The 20,074-nt window shown below is 45.3% G+C and overlaps 1 protein-coding gene across 1 annotated transcript in view; it reads right to left on the minus strand.

Moving 5' to 3' along the window:
- Positions 1-20,074, minus strand: part of plcb1l (phospholipase C beta 1-like) — a 166,125-nt gene that overhangs the window by 81,618 nt on the left and 64,433 nt on the right. The window contains exons 3-10 of the mRNA XM_079889165.1: positions 10,011-10,204; positions 9,582-9,661; positions 8,030-8,083; positions 7,851-7,926; positions 6,939-7,039; positions 5,981-6,147; positions 4,871-5,017; positions 358-512 (exon numbers count right to left, since the gene is read on the minus strand). Coding sequence (XP_079745291.1) covers positions 358-512; positions 4,871-5,017; positions 5,981-6,147; positions 6,939-7,039; positions 7,851-7,926; positions 8,030-8,083; positions 9,582-9,661; positions 10,011-10,103 — 873 coding nt within the window. The 5' untranslated portion in view covers positions 10,104-10,204. The remainder of the gene's footprint in view (positions 1-357; positions 513-4,870; positions 5,018-5,980; positions 6,148-6,938; positions 7,040-7,850; positions 7,927-8,029; positions 8,084-9,581; positions 9,662-10,010; positions 10,205-20,074) is intronic.

Consider the following 20,074-nt stretch of genomic DNA (forward strand, 5'->3'; position numbering starts at 1 on the left):
AACATCGATGCTTGAGTTTTAAATCTTTAAGTAAACAACAAAAATGCCAGCAAACGGTCGCTTTTATCATGTTCGTTTTGCGATCTCGCTAGTTTCCAGTGATTCTTTCTGATTCGTTTTCTGATAAACTTCCATTAGTTGGTGAAATGATGTGTGTGTGCCGTTGTTCCAGAGAGGCGTGTTACGGGTGTGTTTTAGTGAAGCCTGCAGAGCTTTAGGCCGACGGTGGAAACGCAGCAGGTTTTGTTCTCGCCACTCCAGGTTCGAGGCTATTAGCCCCGCCCGCCCGTTTAAAGCCCGGCTCGCACGGCTCGCACGGCCCGACAGGGGAAACATGGCTATGGTCTGTCAGTGTACCTTGAAGGAGATCTCGGAGGTCATAGTGAAGCCGTGTGTGATGAGCGGCTCCTCGTCGGTCCGACCCTTCCAGCAGTCGAGCTCCACACACCGGCAGCCGGACAGCAGGACCTGCCGATAGATCTCCACTGAGGAGTTTCCCGCCAGCTGACCCGCTGACACACACAGACAGGTCAAGACAGCTTTATTTATATAGAGCTTTTCACAACACAGAGTGTTTTAAAGCAGCATTACAGAGATAACAGGAAAATAATGCAACAATTTTGTTTCCAGAAGAAAATAGCGTCACAGTCCAGCTTAAGTAAGTTCAGTGATGGTTAATTTTTGTAGTAATAAAGTTATTAATGTAGTTAAATTATCTATATAGCCGCTCTGGAGAAAACCGTGATGTCATCGTCCAGCTCAGTTCAGTTCTCATATAATGGTGTCAATGCAGGAGATCAATAACATTGTTGAATATTAAATTAAATGTCCCCGACTGAGCAAGAAAAAAGCCAAAGGCGACAGTAGACACATAGAGCACGTGTTTCTCCTCCTTTTAAAAGCTGATCAGTCCATTTATTTGCTCTCATAACATTGTATGCAAACTGTAAAAGTTATTATAGCATTTCACCTGCAACACTAATGTACATCAGCTGAGAAGAAATGTAACGCAAAGCCATTAATGGTGGAGAATCGGTCATTACAGAAATCACATTTCTGAGCGATTATGTACTTCCTGTCTGACTGGCAGAACTCAAAGAAATGAATCTGAAAATGCATTAGTAAGACATCTCGTGTTTTATTGCTAATTTGAGTATATTGATTGCAGGTGCTGAAACCGTGTCTAATTGAAGTACTGTCATTAGCGCAAATGATACAGACATTAATATCATAACTCTACAGCTAAGTAAGTGCAAAAACCGCCGGGACATTTTAGTCGCTCCATCTTCACTTGAATGGCTAATTCTAAATGCATTAGCATCTTAAAAAACATTCATGCTGGATCACATGTTCAGACCACAAATGATAGACACTGATGATTATTTGGGGTATTTATGAGCATTTGGTCTCAGTGTAGTTCATGTTCAAAGGCTAAACATCTGCTTTATGTTCACATCCAATTATTCATTTGGCTGGAATGAAGACAGAAACAGCAAATTAAAAACTCAAACTAAATCCCTGACGGTTGTGGTCTTTATTCTTGCATTCACTGCAGACTGTCGAGGGTCACATCATCAGCGCTGTGCGGCGTATAGAGCCTGAGGCTGCGGTCTTATATTTCATGACAAACACATTTTGGGATGAAGAGTGATATTCTTACCACCTTTGCTGGCCAAAGAGACATGTACTCTCAAAATTCATATTTATAAGAGGAAGATATTTTGTTCAGATAATGTGACAATGATAATGTAATGTTTAATTTATGACAGGAATGAAAACGAGGCTGTGAGAGACAGAAATACGATGTGTTTGATGGATCGTACTGCTGTTTAACAACATGCTGATTGTTCAACTGACAAAATATCTTTCCAAAAATCCTACAGTATATAAAAACCCCATAAAACACTTTTAAAAGTTCTGAGTTTTGAAAGTGACGTGATCTTTATACAGTCCACGACACTGTAAAGACTGTCTCACAGCCTGGGTGACATTCAGTAAGACATCAGCCCTGACTAATGTCTATAGGTGGACTGATGTGTTGTGTGAGTCGTCTGATTGGCTGACCTGTCATGTCATGTGACTCATCTGATTGGCTGACCTGTCGTGTCATGCGAGTCGTCTGATTGGCTGACCTGTGAGGTAGGTGTCGTGTGAGTCGTCTGATTGGCTGACCTGTCGTGTCATGTGAGTCGTCTGATTGGCTGACCTGTGAGGTAGGTGTCGTGTGAGTCGTCTGATTGGCTGACCTGTGAGGTAGGTGTCGTGTGACCCGTCTGATTGGCTGACCTGTGAGGTAGGTGTTGTGTGACTCGTCTGATTGGCTGACCTGCTGTGTGAGTCGTCTGATTGGCTGACCTGTGAGGTAGGTGTCGTGTGACCCGTCTGATTGGCTGACCTGTGAGGTAGGTGTTGTGTGACTCGTCTGATTGGCTGACCTGTTGTGTGAGTCGTCTGATTGGCTGACCTGTGAGGTAGGTGTCGTGTGACCCGTCTGATTGGCTGACCTGTGAGGTAGGTGTTGTGTGACTCGTCTGATTGGCTGACCTGTTGTGTGAGTCGTCTGATTGGCTGACCTGTGAGGTAAGTGTTGTGTGAGTCGTCTGATTGGCTGACCTGTTTTGTGAGTCGTCTGATTGGCTGACATGTGAGGTAGGTGTTGCGTGAGTCGTCTGATTGGCTGACCTGTTGTGTGAGTCGTCTGATTGGCTGACCTGTGAGGTAGGTGTTGTGTGAGGCGTCTGATTGGCTGACCTGTTGTGTGAGTCGTCTGATTGGCTGACCTGTTGTGTGAGTCGTCTGATTGGCTGACCTGTGAGGTAGGTGTTGTGTGAGTCGTCTGATTGGCTGACGTGTGAGGTAGGTGTTGTGTGAGTCGTCTGATTGGCTGACCTGTGAGGTAGGTGTTGTGTGAGTCGTCTGATTGGCTGACCTGTTGTGTGAGTCGTCTGATTGGCTGACCTGTGAGGTAGGTGTCGTGTGAGTCGTCTGATTGGCTAACCTGTGAGGTAGGTGTTGTGTGAGTCGTCTGATTGGCTGACCTGTGAGGTAGGTGTTGTGTGAGTCGTCTGATTGGCTGACCTGTGAGGTAGGTGTTGTGTGAGTTGTCTGATTGGCTGACCTGTTGTGTGAGTCGTCTGATTGGCTAACCTGTGAGGTAGGTGTTGTGTGAGTCGTCTGATTGGCTGACCTGTTGTGTGAGTCGTCTGATTGACTGACCTGTGAGGTAGGTGTCATGTGAGTCGTCTGATTGGCTGACCTGTGAGGTAGGTGTTGTGTGAGTCGTCTGATTGGCTAACCTGTGAGGTAGGTGTTGTGTGAGTCGTCTGATTGGCTGACCTGTGAGGTAGGTGTTGTGTGAGTCGTCTGATTGGCTAACCTGTGAGGTAGGTGTTGTGTGAGTCGTCTGATTGGCTGACCTGTGAGGTAAGTGTTGTGTGAGTCGTCTGATTGGCTGACCTGTTTTGTGAGTCGTCTGATTGGCTGACATGTGAGGTAGGTGTTGCGTGAGTCGTCTGATTGGCTGACCTGTTGTGTGAGTCGTCTGATTGGCTGACCTGTGAGGTAGGTGTTGTGTGAGGCGTCTGATTGGCTGACCTGTTGTGTGAGTCGTCTGATTGGCTGACCTGTTGTGTGAGTCGTCTGATTGGCTGACCTGTGAGGTAGGTGTTGTGTGAGTCGTCTGATTGGCTGACGTGTGAGGTAGGTGTTGTGTGAGTCGTCTGATTGGCTGACCTGTGAGGTAGGTGTTGTGTGAGTTGTCTAATTGGCTGACCTGTGAGGTAGGTGTTGTGTGAGTTGTCTAATTGGCTGACCTGTGAGGTAGGTGTTGTGTGAGCCGTCTGATTGGCTGACCTGTGAGGTAGGTGTTGTGTGAGTCGTCTGATTGGCTGACCTGTTGTGTGAGTCGTCTGATTGGCTGACCTGTGAGGTAGGTGTCGTGTGAGTCGTCTGATTGGCTAACCTGTGAGGTAGGTGTTGTGTGAGTCGTCTGATTGGCTGACCTGTGAGGTAGGTGTTGTGTGAGTCGTCTGATTGGCTGACCTGTGAGGTAGGTGTTGTGTGAGTCGTCTGATTGGCTGACCTGTTGTGTGAGTCGTCTGATTGACTGACCTGTGAGGTAGGTGTCATGTGAGTCGTCTGATTGGCTGACCTGTGAGGTAGGTGTTGTGTGAGTCGTCTGATTGGCTGACCTGTGAGGTAGGTGTTGTGTGAGTTGTCTGATTGGCTGACCTGTTGTGTGAGTCATCTGATTGGCTGACCTGTGAGGTAGGTGTCGTGTGAGTCATCTGATTGGCTAACCTGTGAGGTAGGTGTTGTGTGAGTCGTCGTTGTGTGAGTCGTCTGATTGGCTGACCTGTGAGGTAGGTGTTGTGTGAGTCGTCTGATTGGCTGACCTGTTGTGTGAGTCGTCTGATTGGCTAACCTGTGAGGTAGGTGTTGTGTGAGTTGTCTAATTGGCTGACCTGTGAGGTAGGTGTTGTGTGAGTCGTCTGATTGGCTGACCTGTTGTGTGAGTCGTCTGATTGGCTGACCTGTGAGGTAGGTGTTGTGTGAGTCGTCTGATTGGCTGACCTGTTGTGTGAGTCGTCTGATTGGCTAACCTGTGAGGTAGGTGTTGTGTGAGTCGTCTGATTGGCTGACCTGTTGTGTGAGTCGTCTGATTGGCTGACCTGTGAGGTAGGTGTTGTGTGAGTCGTCTGATTGGCTGACCTGTGAGGTAGGTGTTGTGTGAGTCGTCTGATTGGCTGACCTGTGAGGTAGGTGTTGTGTGAGTCATCTGATTGGCTGACCTGTGAGGTAGGTGTTGTGTGAGTTGTCTGATTGGCTGACCTGTGAGGTAGGTGTTGTGTGAGTCGTCTGATTGGCTGACCTGTGAGGTAGGTGTTGTGTGAGGAGTTGATGAAGTAATGTGAGAGCGGCAGCGTCATGTCTTCACTCATGTCCAGCTTCTCTGGCGGGATGATACTGTTCTCTTCTCCACTCAGATATCTGGCGAATCCCTCCACCGAGATCTGCCCTGTACCACAAAACAACCTTATCAACAATTGAGCCAGAGCCCTGTTCCTGAGATCCACCCTCCTGCACAGTCAGAACCAGCGATAAAAGACCTTCAGGAACACTTGAGGTGTGTTTGGAGCCGCTACAAGAACAGACACCAGCAACTCTGATCCATGTAATCTCATTTTAAGAAGCACTGCAGCTCTGAATGCAACACAACATGCTGAGAGCGATTCCTTGTTAAAATGCCAACAACACATGAGTTCAACAGAAGTGACAGCTCAGCTCAGGCTCTCTCAGGTGGAGGCTAGTGCGCGTAACGTCACGCCATCCCTCTGGCCACTTTACCCTAATTAATCCCGCCATGCCCTCCACGGACTCCCACAGCCTAATTAACACAGTTCTTCCTCTGACATCTGAACGGGTTTCCTCTAATGAGGCAGCAAAGGGTGACTTTCATCTCAGCGGAGCGTCCACCTTTCCAGCCTCGTGAGGGGAAGAAAGACTTCATTAAAGCTCAGAGCTGGAGATGGAGGAGCTCGAGGAGACTACAGTCTTTACACTTACTGACTCTGCAATGGCTCATTCAGCAGAGAAGCGTCCTCTGGTCAACAGTGTTGTGCTGTTCAGTGTTCTTGAGTTTATGACGGAACATACACATCTACATTCTCAGCAAAAGGCTTTTGATTTACTGATCTTCTTCCTACAGTTAAACAGACTCTTTGTCACTCGTTTATGAGCTCAATTGGTGTAGTTCACACTAAGTAGATGTGGGCGGGTCATATGTTAATGAGCTCATGGTGTGATGTTGTTTCTGCAGTTTAGTTGTAATAAATGTTGCAGACGGACTGGAGAGTTTTGGGTTCTGACCGTCACACAACATCACAGACTTTTATTCACTGAACAGCAAACTTTCTGTTCAACTTATCAGCATTTTAAATCTTTATTTTTCAGGAATCAAATAGCAGATGAAAGCACAAACCTCTCTGTGAAAACATGGTGTCCGGCTCGTACTTCTCCACCAATCCCTGCACTTGCTCGGCTTTGAGTGGCGGGTACAGGATCTCGTTCAGACGAGGGTCTCTCTGTTTGTTGTTGAGGAAATCTGTCATCTGGTCCACAGTGAGGTACGGCCGGATCTTAGCACCACTGCGCATCACACACACACACACACACACACACACACGCGCGCACACAGTCCGTTCACGAACACATACAATTTTACTTCACAGTGTATTTCTTGTGCATTTCAGGTCTTATTGTGAATTATTCATTATTAATTTTAATGAAATCAAAATAATAAAATGTGATTAATGCCATTTATAATTCCAATTTCATTTCTACCACATCAAAAATATTTTTAACTTCACTTCACGAGTTCACACTTACAAATAAGTCAGATAGAATAAATGCGTATTTGGCGTGCTGTCCGAGGAGAGGGCTCCGGGCTCGGTATTCGGCCCGAACCCAGAGTACTCCCCCCGTATTCCTGGCTGTAAAAGAATGAGCCGAGAGTGAGGAGTCGGGGTGGTGGAGGGATGCTGGAAAACTGTCAAGGAAGTTAGCATATATATATGCTTCCTCTCATGCTGATAGGGTAGACATGGTAATTGTTTGATGAGTTGATTGATTGCTTGATTATTTGAACGTGCTCCTCCCGAACTTTGTTAATAAAACATCATGTGTTGTGATGGATCAGATATCAGATTGGGAAGGTTTGTTCCGTCACAGCGTGTGTGTGTTTGCTCATATGTAGTGTATGTGAGCTGATGGATACATTTTGGTTTGTTTAATCTGAGAACTTCTGTGGTTTTAAATTTAAAATTTTAAATTAAAATTTTCGGGTTCTTGTTTCGTTCTTTTTATTCTACGGGCCCTTTGGTCATCGGCCGTGCGATCAGTGCGTAGATGATGAAGACTCGAACAGGGAGGGAACTGACATTTCTGAGAAGATGGTGTCGATGTCGTTCCGTGGACAGATGTTGTTCAGCAGCTGTCGGAACACGTCCGGGGTAAACCTGTCCTGAGGAATGGATTCACCCTGCAGGAAAAGAGGAAGTGTTAACTAGGAACTATAGGCGTAATCAGACACTGGAGACTAATCTGAGATGCAGAATAAGCAAAAAGAGGAAAAACAAAAGGAGAAAAGAGAATGATCAGACAGAAAGAGGAAAGAGTCTGAAGAGAGAGACAGACATTTAGTGATCAGCAAACACTGAGCTCTAATGAAGGATATCAGTGAACTGACCACACACACACCACTGAGTGTGTGTGTGTGCGAGTGTGTGTGTGAGAGTGTATGTGTGTGTGTGTGTGTGTGTGTCAGAAATAAAACTAGGAGCTTTCTCCTCTCAGTCTATTCCCGATTAAAGACATGATGCTCGAGTGTCGAGACATGACGAGTGTGTCCTGTGTTCTGCAGGAGTGTGTGTGTCCTGTGTTCTGCAGGAGTGTGTGTGTCCTGTGTTCTGCAGGAGTGTGTGTGTCCTGTGTTCTGCAGGAGTGTGTGTGTCCTGTGTTCTGCAGGAGTGTGTGTGTCCTGTGTTCTGCAGGAGTGTGTGTGTCCTGTGTTCTGCAGGAGTGTGTGTGTCCTGTGTTCTGCAGGAGTGTGTGTGTCCTGTGTTCTGCAGGAGTGTGTGTGTCCTGTGTTCTGCAGGAGTGTGTGTGTCCTGTGTTCTGCAGGAGTGTGTGTGTCCTGTGTTCTGCAGGAGTGTGTGTGTCCTGTGTTCTGCAGGAGTGTGTGTGTCCTGAGTTCTGCAGGAGTGTGTGTGTCCTGTGTTCTACAGGAGTGTGTGTGTCCTGTGTTCTACAGGAGTGTGTGTGTCCTGTGTTCTGCAGGAGTGTGTCCTCACCCGTTGTGACGGCAGGCCGCAGATCTCCAGAGCGTTCTCCACTCGCCGTTTGTCGGCAGGGATCATGCGGATGATGCTGGAACACACACACGACAGCATCTGTACACACACGCTGAGCAGCGTCTGGCAATCTGTGTAACGTGTGTGTTCACAGTAACGGCACAGATGAACAAACCTACTTTTTCACAGAAATCCCGCCGTCGGCCGTCGCCTGTAGGGTCAGTTTAGTGTATCTGTGAAGAACAGAAGAACGCATGAAACACACACGGACAGATGTGTGTCGCTGTGATGCTTCTGTCTCTGCATCTCGGTCTGTGTGTGAGTGAGTATGTGTGTGTGTGTGTGTGTGTGTGTGTGCATTTCCCACACTGTTCCACTCCCATCCCAGAATGCATTGTGTTGGTATCGAAGCATGTCAAAAGCACAAGTTTCGTGTCTAGAAAAAGGTCACGTGCAACACGCTTTCATTAACCATCAGCATCTTCCTGCCAATGATTAACGCAGCCGGACTCTTTCCCGCATGTGTGCCGAGGCCAAAGTCACAGGCGGCCTGATTTACGGTGTGAGAGAACGGCATCGTGGGATTGCAGTCCCGGACCATGTGACCTGCAGTCATGCAGATGCAGTTAATCCCCAACCAGAGCGAGCTTCTGTCGGCTGACTGACGGATGATAGTGAACATTAGAGCCACTCCTGACAGAGTCACGGGAAGACTTTATCACTGTAGCGTCTAAAGGCTTCGTTCTCACACCCTCACTGTTACCGCTGGCCAACCTTCGTGTGTGAAGAGAGAAACGTGTGGTGGAAAGTGTGTGTCATGTGTCCATGACATGTTCCTTTTTAGAAAGAAATGATATCTGTGAGGATTTCCAGTCCGGATTTAGACCGTGCCATAGTACTGAGACTGCTCTCGTTAGAGTCACACATGATTTGCTCTTATCATCCGATCGTGGTTGTGTCTCTCTATCAGTGTTACTCGATCTTAGTGCTGCATTTGACACCATTGACCACAACATTCTTTTAAATAGACTCGAAAACTATGTTGGCATTAGTGGAATTGCACTAGCATGGTTTAAATCATACTTATCTGACCGTTATCAGTTTGTAGCAGTAAATGAAGAGATGTCTCATCGATCACAAGACTATAGACTAAACACGTAATACGCATGAGCACGCTGTCACCAGTTTCACAGATTCACGTTTTTGAAGTTTACACGGAGATGGTAATGTTTTTTTTTGTTGTGACAGGACAGTAGAGAGTTGACAGGAAGCGAGGTGGGAGAGAGACGGGGGATGGGATCGGGAAAGGTCCACAAGCCGGGACTCGAACTCGGGCCGCCCGAGCGCAACGGCGTTACATGTCGGCACGCTGACGACGAGGCCATCGGCGCCGACGATAATGTTTTTTCAAAAACTTTCAGAACTTGCACCTTGGATCCTGTTTCAAAGTTTGCGTTCTTGAGCTCCAAACACTGTCGTGTAAATGAACGGCCAGAACACATTAAAAGTTTCTGTTTTCTGTGAGAACGGTGTGTGATCTTTACAACGGAAGTGAATCAGTCAAGCTAACTTTATCTGGACAATAACTTTATTCTAGATCTGCTGTAAAGCCTAAACACTCTCTGTTACTGTAATCTCCTGTTATCACTGTAAAGCTGCTGTGAAACGGTCTATATTGTTAAAGCGCTGTATAAATGAAGGAGACTTGTCTTGACATCACAGAACACTCACATCTTCTCCAGACTGGACTCTCTGCACATGTTCTGCGCCAGCAGGTTTGAGGCCAGACTGAAGAGCTGCTCGGCCCACTCCTGAACACACACACACACACACACACACACACACACATCAGCAGACCGGCCTTCAATCCACTCGGACCAGACCAGCATTAATATGAATATCATAAAACTATCGGCCTCGCTCACATTTGCATATCATAGTGTGTAATGGGTTAGTGTTGGATAGTGCATCGCTGTGTTTTTTACATATTAAATCTCATGTGTAACTAAAGCAAAATGATATCTTGCAAAGTGAATTATGGAATGTGTCCTTTAAAGAGAGACACTGAACGTTTGACAGTTTTGAAGAGATGCTTTGAGACGAGCGACGGCTGTGATCACACATGTATCCTGGTTACAGTGTATGTTGGAGCAGCGTTACCTTGGCAACCTCCTCATGAAAGGCCACGAAGTTGTGGTAGGAGATGCTGACCATGTCCTGACCGCTTACCACCGTGAGCGTCCGGTTCTCCATCTTCCCCTCCAGAGTCCCCACATCCAGCAGCTCCCGCAGCTTCGGCTCCTGAGCAACGACAAACGCGCATCACACACAACACAACACAACACAACACTGTCCTATGGGATAAATCCGGTCAGATCAATGCTGGATCGGATCAGTCGGTCAGTTTTCCAGTGTGGATCTCAATGATCTTCTTCTGTGGTGGAACATCACTGTGACGAACACAGACTGGTGAGCACAACACCTGAGCCGTGTCTGTGTTTCACAGTGATGAACTCTCTCTGTCATATCATTACTATACGTTACAGGCTTCGGGTTCTGTCGTTCTGACAAGTCTTGGCTTCGGTCCAGCTTGACTAGCCTCTGCAGACACAGGCAGTGAAGGTGTTTGATGCGGGTCTCACATTTATTCTTCTCAGAGCTGGACTGTTTCTCACAAGCACAGAGAGAAAGCTGATTGTATAGAGTCTATTGGTGTCAACGGATCTACGATCTACTTATGTTTATGATGCTTTTGGGAAATGCAGCCCTGGACTGTAAATCCACAAACCCTTGACGTGGAGCGTCTGACAGACAATAAAAATGAACCGGGCCGCATATGCAGTTGCACACGTAATCAATAAAATGAAAAGTGCTGATTTAAAGGACTTTCAATCACACCGAGCGCCTGCGCTTGGACGGACCGCACACACATTCATCACAGGCGGGAAGATCACTGTCCCTTCGTCCCAGTAAAGCCTGATCATCAAGCACTGCTAACACTGTTTTTTTGCTAAACAGACATGGACATCGTGTATTTCTGCCCAGTTGTCTGTTTCTGTGTCATCTATTTTTTGCATGAGCGGCTCTTTAAAGGTGACATATTATGCCCCTTTTCACAAGATGTAATATAACTGTATGGTGTCCCCAGAATGTGTCTGTGAAATTTCAGCTCAAATTCCCCCCAGATCATTTATTATATCTTGTCAAATTTGCCCCATTTTGGGTGTGAGCAAAAACTGGCTGTTTTTGTGTGTGTCCCTTTAAATGAAATGAGCTTTAGCTCCGCCTCCGTTCAGAAGAGGGCGAGTCTTTACACGAGCTTCAGAAACTCCGGCAATAACTAAACAGGCCAATCTCACTCATCCACAATCTAAAGGGCCAGTAATATTATAAGATCCACTTCAAACATCAGAAGGAGCTTGTGTAGTGTGCGCTTGTGTAGTGTGCGTTTGTGTAGTGTGTTCTTGTGTAGTGTGTTCTTGTGTAGTGTGTTCTTCTGTAGTGTGAGCTTGTGTAGTGTGCACTTGTGTAGTGTGTTCTTGTGTAGTGTGCGTTTGTGTAGTGTGCACTTGTGTAGTGTGTTCTTGTGTAGTGTGCGTTTGTGTAGTGTGTTCTTGTGTAGTGTGTTCTTGTGTAGTGTGAGCTTGTGTAGTGTGTTCTTCTGTAGTGTGTTCTTGTGTAGTGTGAGCTTGTGTAGTGTGAGCTTGTGTAGTGTGCGCTTGTGTAGTGTGCGCTTGTGTAGTGTGAGCTTGTGTAGTGTGTTCTTGTGTAGTGTGAGCTTGTGTAGTGTGAGCTTGTGTAGTGTGCGCTTGTGTAGTGTGTTCTTGTGTAGTGTGTTCTTGTGTAGTGTGAGCTTGTGTAGTGTGTTCTTCTGTAGTGTGTTCTTGTGTAGTGTGAGCTTGTGTAGTGTGAGCTTGTGTAGTGTGCGCTTGTGTAGTGTGCGCTTGTGTAGTGTGAGCTTGTGTAGTGTGCGCTTGTGTAGTGTGTTCTTGTGTAGTGTGAGCTTGTGTAGTGTGAGCTTGTGTAGTGTGCGCTTGTGTAGTGTGTTCTTGTGTAGTGTGAGCTTGTGTAGTGTGTTCTTCTGTAGTGTGAGCTTGTGTAGTGTGCGCTTGTGTAGTGTGTTCTTGTGTAGTGTGAGCTTGTGTAGTGTGCGCTTGTGTAGTGTGTTCTTGTGTAGTGTGTTCGTGTGTAGTGTGAGCTTGTGTAGTGTGCGTTTGTGTAGTGTGAGCTTGTAGTGTGCGCTTGTGTAGTGTGTTCTTGTGTAGTGTGAGCTTGTGTAGTTTGAGCTTGTGTAGTGTGAGCTTGTGTAGTTTGAGCTTGTGTAGTGTGAGCTTGTGTAGTGTGAGCTTATAGTGTGAGCTTGTGTAGTGTGCGCTTGTGTAGTGTGAGCTTGTGTAGTTTGAGCTTGTGTAGTGTGAGCTTGTGTAGTGTGAGCTTGTGTAGTGTGCGCTTGTGTAGTGTGTTCTTGTGTAGTGTGTTCTTGTGTAGTGTGAGATTTGTGTAGTGTGCGTTTGTGTAGTGTGTCCTTGTGTAGTGTGCGCTTGTGTAGTGTGAGCTTGTGTAGTGTGTTCTTGTGTAGTGTGTTCTTGTGTAGTGTGCTCTTGTGTAGTGTGAGTTTGTGTAGTTTGAGCTTGTGTAGTGTGCGTTTGTGTAGTGTGAGCTTGTAGTGTGCGCTTGTGTAGTTTGAGCTTGTGTAGTGTGAGCTTGTAGTGTGAGCTTGTGTAGTGTGTTCTTGTGTAGTGTGAGCTTGTAGTGTGAGCTTGTGTAGTTTGAGCTTGTGTAGTGTGAGCTTGTGTAGTTTGAGCTTGTGTAGTGTGTTCTTGTGTAGTGTGAGCTTGTGTAGTGTGCGCTTGTGTAGTGTGCTCTTGTGTAGTGTGAGCTTGTGTAGTTTGAGCTTGTGTAGTGTGCGTTTGTGTAGTGTGAGCTTGTAGTGTGCGCTTGTGTAGTGTGTTCTTGTGTAGTGTGAGCTTGTAGTGTGAGCTTGTGTAGTTTGAGCTTGTGTAGTGTGAGCTTGTGTAGTTTGAGCTTGTGTAGTGTGTTCTTGTGTAGTGTGAGCTTGTGTAGTGTGCGCTTGTGTAGTGTGCTCTTGTGTAGTGTGAGCTTGTGTAGTTTGAGCTTGTGTAGTGTGCGTTTGTGTAGTGTGAGCTTGTAGTGTGCGCTTGTGTAGTGTGTTCTTGTGTAGTGTGAGCTTGTGTAGTTTGAGCTTGTGTAGTGTGAGCTTGTGTAGTTTGAGCTTGTGTAGTGTGAGCTTGTGTAGTGTGAGCTTGTAGTGTGAGCTTGTGTAGTTTGAGCTTGTGTAGTGTGAGCTTGTGTAGTGTGAGCTTGTGTAGTGTGTTCTTGTGTAGTGTGAGCTTGTGTAGTGTGCGCTTGTGTAGTGTGTTCTTGTGTAGTGTGAGATTTGTGTAGTGTGCGTTTGTGTAGTGTGTCCTTGTGTAGTGTGCGCTTGTGTAGTATGAGCTTGTGTAGTGTGTTCTTGTGTAGTGTGTTCTTGTGTAGTGTGCGCTTGTGTAGTGTGCGCTTGTGTAGTGTGTTCTTGTGTAGTGTGAGCTTGTGTAGTTTGAGCTTGTGTAGTGTGAGCTTGTGTAGTTTGAGCTTGTGTAGTGTGAGCTTGTGTAGTGTGAGCTTGTGTAGTGTGCGCTTGTGTAGTGTGTTCTTGTGTAGTGTGAGCTTGTGTAGTTTGAGCTTGTGTAGTGTGAGCTTGTGTAGTTTGAGCTTGTGTAGTTTGAGCTTGTATAGTGTGTTCTTGTGTAGTGTGAGCTTGTGTAGTGTGAGCTTGTGTAGTGTGCGCTTGTGTAGTGTGAGCTTGTGTAGTTTGAGCTTGTGTAGTGTGTTCTTGTGTAGTGTGAGCTTGTGTAGTGTGTTCTTGTGTAGTGTGTTCTTGTGTAGTGTGCGCTTGTGTAGTGTGCGCTTGTGTAGTGTGCGCTTGTGTAGTGTGTGCTTGTGTAGTGTGAGCTTGTGTACTGTGAGCTTGTGTAGAGTGCGCTTGTGTAGTGTGCGCTTGTGTAGTTTGAGCTTGTGCAGTGTGTGCTTGTGTAGTTTGAGCTTGTGTGTGTAGTGTGCGCTTGTGTAGTGTGTTCTTGTGTAGTGTGAGCTTGTGTAGTTTGAGCTTGTGTAGTGTGCGCTTGTGTAGTGTGCTCTTGTGTAGTGTGCGCTTGTGTAGTGTGCTCTTGTGTAGTGTGCGCTTGTGTAGTGTGCGCTTGTGTAGTGTGCGCTTGTGTAGTGTGCACTTAGTGTGAGCTTGTGTAGTTTGAGCTTGTGTAGTGTGTTCTTGTGTAGTGTGAGCTTATGTAGTGTGCGCTTGTGTAGTGTGCGCTTGTGTAGTGTGCGCTTGTGTAGTGTGAACTTGTGTAGTGTGAGCTTGTGTAGTGTGTTCTTGTGTAGTGTGAGCTTTGGTAGTTTGAGCGTGTGTAGTGTGTTCTTGTGTAGTTTGAGCTTGTGTAGTGTGCGCTTGTGTAGTGTGAGCTGGTGTAGTGTGAGCTTGTGTAGTGTGCGTTTGTGTAGTGTGTTCTTGTGTAGTGTGTTCTTGTGTAGTGTGAGCTTGTGTAGTGTGAGCTTGTGTAGTGTGTTCTTGTGTAGTGTGAGCTTGTGTAGTGTGTTCTTGTGTAGTGTGAGCTTGTGTAGTGTGCGCTTGTGTAGTGTGTTCTTGTGTAGTGTGAGCTTGTGTAGTTTGAGCTTGTGTAGTGTGAGCTTGTGTAGTGTGTTCTTGTGTAGTGTGTTCTTGTGTAGTGTGAGCTTGTGTAGTGTGCGCTTGTGTAGTGTGTTCTTGTGTAGTGTGAGCTTGTGTAGTTTGAGCTTGTGTAGTGTGAGCTTGTGTAGTGTGTTCTTGTGTAGTGTGAGCTTGTGTAGTGTGCGTTTGTGTAGTGTGTTCTTGTGTAGTGTGTTCTTGTGTAGTGTGCGCTTGTGTAGTGTGAGCTTGTGTAGTGTGTTCTTGTGTAGTGTGTTCTTGTGTAGTGTGAGCTTGTGTAGTGTGCGCTTGTGTAGTGTGTTCTTGTGTAGTGTGAGCTTGTGTAGTTTGAGCTTGTGTAGTGTGAGCTTGTGTAGTGTGCGTTTGTGTAGTGTGTTCTTGTGTAGTGTGTTCTTGTGTAGTGTGCGCTTGTGTAGTGTGAGCTTGTGTAGTGTGTTCTTGTGTAGTGTGTTCTTGTGTAGTGTGCGCTTGTGTAGTGTGCGTTTGTGTAGTGTGTTCTTGTGTAGTGTGTTCTTGTGTAGTGTGTTTTTGTGTAGTGCGAGCTTGTGCAGTGTGCGCTTGTGTAGTGTGTTCTTGTGTAGTGTGAGCGTATGTAGTGTGAGCTTGTGTAGTTTGAGCTTGTATAGTGTGTTCTTGTGTAGTGTGAGCTTGTGTAGTGTGTTCTTCTGTAGTGTGCGCTTGTGTAGTGTGCTTGTGTAGTGTGTTCTTGAGTAGTGTGAGCTTGTGTAGTGTGAGCTTGTGTAGTTTGAGCTTGTGTAGTGTGCCCTTGTGTAGTGTGTTCTTGTGTAGTGTGCGCTTGTGTAGTGTGCGCTTGTGTAGTTTGAGCTTGTGTAGTGTGCCCTTGTGTAGTGTGTTCTTGTGTAGTGTGCACTTGTGTAGTGTGCGCTTGTGTAGTTTGAGCTTGTGTAGTGTGCGCTTGTGTAGTGCGCTTGTGTAGTGTGTGCTTGTGTAGTGTGAGCTTGTGTAGTGTGCACTTGTGTAGTGTGCGCTTGTGTAGTTTGAGCTTGTGTAGTGTGCCCTTGTGTAGTGTGTTCTTGTGTAGTGTGCGCTTGTGTAGTTTGAGCTTGTGTAGTGTGCGCTTGTGTAGTGTGCGCTTGTGTAGTTTGAGCTTGTGTAGTGTGCGCTTGTGTAGTTTGAGCTAGTGTTTGCTTGTGTAGTGTGAGTTTGTGTAGTGTGCGCTTGTGTAGTGTGCGCTTGTGTAGTGTGCTCTTGTGTAGTGTGTTCTTGTGTAGTGTGAGCTTGTGTAGTGTGAGCTTGTGTAGTGTGTTCTTGTGTAGTGTGAGCTTGTGTAGTTTGTTCTTGTGTAGTGTGCGCTTGTGTAGTGTGTAGGGTGTTCAGTGTGCGCTTGTGTAGTGCGCTTGTGTAGTGTGCGCTTGTGTAGTGTGAGCTTGTGTACTGTGAGCTGGTGTAGTGTGCGCTTGTGTAGTTTGAGCTTGTGTAGTGTGCCCTTGTGTAGTGTGTTCTTGTGTAGTTTGAGCTTGTGTAGTGTGCGCTTGTGTAGTGTGTTCTTGTGTAGTGTGAGCTTGTGTAGTTTGAGCTTGTGTAGTGTGTGCTTGTGTAGTTTGAGCTTGTGTAGTGTGAGCTTGTGTAGTGTGTTCTTGTGTAGTGTGTTCTTGTGTAGTGTGCGCTTGTGTAGTGTGTGTTTGTGTAGTGTGCGCTTGTGTAGTGTGCACTTATGTAGTGTGAGCATGTGTAGTGTGTTCTAGTGTAGTTTGAGCTCGTGTAGTGTGCGCTTGTGTAGTGTGTATTTGTGTAGTGTGTTTTTGTGTAGTGTGAGCTTGTGTAGTTTGAGCTTGTGTAGTGTGTTCTTGTGTAGTGTGAGCTTGTGTAGTGTGCGCTTGTGTAGTGTGCGCTTGTGTAGTGTGCTCTTGTGTAGTGTGCGCTTGTGTAGTTTGAGCTTGTGTAGTGTGATCTTGTGTAGTGTGAGCTTGTGTAGTGTGTTCTTGTGTAGTGTGCGCTTGTGTAGTGTGCTCTTGTGTAGTGTGTTCTTGTGTAGTGTGAGCTTGTGTAGTGTGTTCTTGTGTAGTGTGAGCTTGTGTAGTGTGTTCTTGTGTAGTGTGTTCTTGTGTAGTGTGAAACTTGTGTAGTGTGAGCTTGTGTAGTTTGAGCTTGTGTAGTGTGAGCTTGTGTAGTGTGAGCTTGTGTAGTGTGCGCTTGTGTAGTGTGTTCTTGTGTAGTGTGAGCTCGTGTAGTTTGAGCTTGTGTAGTTTGAGCTTGTGTAGTTTGAGCTTGTGTAGTTTGAGCTTGTATAGTGTGTTCTTGTGTAGTGTGAGCTTGTGTAGTGTGCGCTTGTGTAGTGTGAGCTTGTGTAGTTTTAGCTTGTGTAGTGTGTTCTTGTGTAGTGTGAGCTTGTGTAGTGTGTTCTTGTGTAGTGTGCGCTTGTGTAGTGTGCGCTTGTGTAGTGTGCGCTTGTGTAGTGTGTGCTTGTGTAGTGTGAGCTTGTGTACTGTGAGCTTGTGTAGAGTGCGCTTGTGTAGTGTGCGCTTGTGTAGTTTGAGCTTGTGCAGTGTGCGCTTGTGTAGTTTGAGCTTGTGTGTGTAGTGTGCGCTTGTGTAGTGTGTTCTTGTGTAGTGTGAGCTTGTGTAGTTTGAGCTTGTGTAGTGTGCGCTTGTGTAGTGTGCTCTTGTGTAGTGTGCGCTTGTGTAGTGTGCTCTTGTGTAGTGTGCGCTTGTGTAGTGTGCGCTTGTGTAGTGTGCGCTTGTGTAGTGTGCACTTAGTGTGAGCTTGTGTAGTTTGAGCTTGTGTAGTGTGTTCTTGTGTAGTGTGAGCTTATGTAGTGTGCGCTTGTGTAGTGTGCGCTTGTGTAGTGTGCGCTTGTGTAGTGTGAACTTGTGTAGTGTGAGCTTGTGTAGTGTGTTCTTGTGTAGTGTGAGCTAGGGGTGGGAGATATTGACAAAAATGAATATCTCGATATTTTTTTCCAATATCTCGATATCGATATTCAGACGATATTTTTGCCATCCTTCAAAGAAATGTGTGCAAACTGGCAAAGAAGGTCCAGTTGGTCTTTTGACTTGCTGCATTTGACTTATTATTGTAGGCTATAGAAAAAAAAAAACAATAAAGGAGCTAACTAAACAGAATCTGAGTTAGCCCCTACTTTGTGCACTTACAAAAAAAAAAAAAAAAAAAAAAAAAAAAACGGAACTAGGCACCTCTTGCAACAGTGATTATTAAATCAAACAACAATATTGTTGATGATAAATTCAAAGTAAAAAATGTTCTTTTCAAAACGCTATAAATCCCTCAATTTTTTCCCCAAAACGCAAAATCCATCTTTTTTTTTTTTTTTTTTCAAAAATTGATGGTTTGTCTTTTTAAAAAAGTCTTTTGTCTTTTATTTTTCGTGTTTGCATTTATGAGGAAAAAACAATATTACGTCACAGTTCTCCATTATGGACGCGAGCGCTCTGAAAGCGCACTAAAAGACTTTCAAACTTTCACAGAGACCTCAAAACAGAAAGCACAAAGCCTTTCTTTAAAACGAATTTCGTTTTGTATTAATTGTATCTTAGTTTTAATATTTTTTTCATTACCAATTTCTGGATTTAATGCATAAAAATAAAAATAAAACTATGTAGCCTAATAAATGTGCATTTCTCCGGTGCGTTCACTAGCCTACTGCAAAGATCGCGAGTCAATAGAATAGCCTATCATAAACTTCATCTTTGCAGCCGACACAGAAATTAATAAACAATTAAAATGTCTTATTGCAATATTTTACATAATCATTACTTTTGCTGGTTCTTTGAGGCAGCTTTTTAGGTTTATGGCGTTTTGGAAAAGAGCTCTTCACGTACAAACACCGTTTCACCAAGGCACAGCGGCCCTTCAGCACATAAGAACAAAAAGAGAAAAAGCACGGACTTACTAATTACGAAACTTTGATGTGGTTGAACAGGTGAAAAAGTCACAAATTCCTCTGCAACTCAAACCTTCTCAGTACGAGTTATGAAGGAAGAGAACAGCATTAAAGTTTTCAGCGCGTCCTCCTCTGATTGCTGTGTTGTGACTGAAAAAGTGCGTGCAGGAGCACATGCGCAAAACGTAGGTTTGTAAAATGTCCTTTTGTAAAATGACATATTATAAAATAAAAATAATTCTTATATCATTTTACAAAACGGTTTTGCGCATGTGCTTCTGCGCGCACTATTTCGTGCGTTTTTGACGACACGGGACCATGGGCTGGGCCACTCGTTGCTTCCGGGAATAGTACTGCCCTACAGTGTTAAAAATCGCTACATATAATTGTTTAGAATGTTATAGTGTGCGTTATTTGTTTTCTCTTTAACTTCTTTCAGCTCTTTTCATGTTTGGGGGGTCGGATTGTACAAATTATGAAATATTCGATATCCCAATTTTGCATATCGTCCAGACAACAATTTGGATATTATCGTCTAAACGATATATCGCCCACCTCTAGTGTGAGCTTTGGTAGTTTGAGCGTGTGTAGTGTGTTCTTGTGTAGTTTGAGCTTGTGTAGTGTGCGCTTGTGTAGTGTGAGCTGGTGTAGTGTGAGCTTGTGTAGTGTGCGTTTGTGTAGTGTGTTCTTGTGTAGTGTGTTCTTGTGTAGTGTGAGCTTGTGTAGTGTGAGCTTGTGTAGTGTGTTCTTGTGTAGTGTGAGCTTGTGTAGTGTGTTCTTGTGTAGTGTGAGCTTGTGTAGTGTGCGCTTGTGTAGTGTGTTCTTGTGTAGTGTGAGCTTGTGTAGTTTGAGCTTGTGTAGTGTGAGCTTGTGTAGTGTGTTCTTGTGTAGTGTGTTCTTGTGTAGTGTGAGCTTGTGTAGTGTGCGCTTGTGTAGTGTGTTCTTGTGTAGTGTGAGCTTGTGTAGTTTGAGCTTGTGTAGTGTGAGCTTGTGTAGTGTGTTCTTGTGTAGTGTGAGCTTGTGTAGTGTGTGTTTGTGTAGTGTGTTCTTGTGTAGTGTGTTCTTGTGTAGTGTGCGCTTGTGTAGTGTGAGCTTGTGTAGTGTGTTCTTGTGTAGTGTGTTCTTGTGTAGTGTGAGCTTGTGTAGTGTGCGCTTGTGTAGTGTGTTCTTGTGTAGTGTGAGCTTGTGTAGTTTGAGCTTGTGTAGTGTGAGCTTGTGTAGTGTGCGTTTGTGTAGTGTGTTCTTGTGTAGTGTGTTCTTGTGTAGTGTGCGCTTGTGTAGTGTGAACTTGTGTAGTGTGTTCTTGTGTAGTGTGTTCTTGTGTAGTGTGCGCTTGTGTAGTGTGCGTTTGTGTAGTGTGTTCTTGTGTAGTGTGTTCTTGTGTAGTGTGTTCTTGTGTAGTGTGAGCTTGTGCAGTGTGCGCTTGTGTAGTGTGTTCTTGTGTAGTGTGAGCGTATGTAGTGTGAGCTTGTGTAGTTTGAGCTTGTATAGTGTGTTCTTGTGTAGTGTGAGCTTGTGTAGTGTGTTCTTCTGTAGTGTGCGCTTGTGTAGTGTGCTTGTGTAGTGTGTTCTTGAGTAGTGTGAGCTTGTGTAGTGTGAGCTTGTGTAGTGTGCGCTTGTGTAGTTTGAGCTTGTGTAGTGTGCCCTTGTGTAGTGTGTTCTTGTGTAGTGTGCGCT

This window comes from Squalius cephalus (assembly GCF_949319135.1).
Source record: "Squalius cephalus genome assembly, chromosome: 12".
NCBI classification, from domain to species: domain Eukaryota; kingdom Metazoa; phylum Chordata; class Actinopteri; order Cypriniformes; family Leuciscidae; genus Squalius; species Squalius cephalus.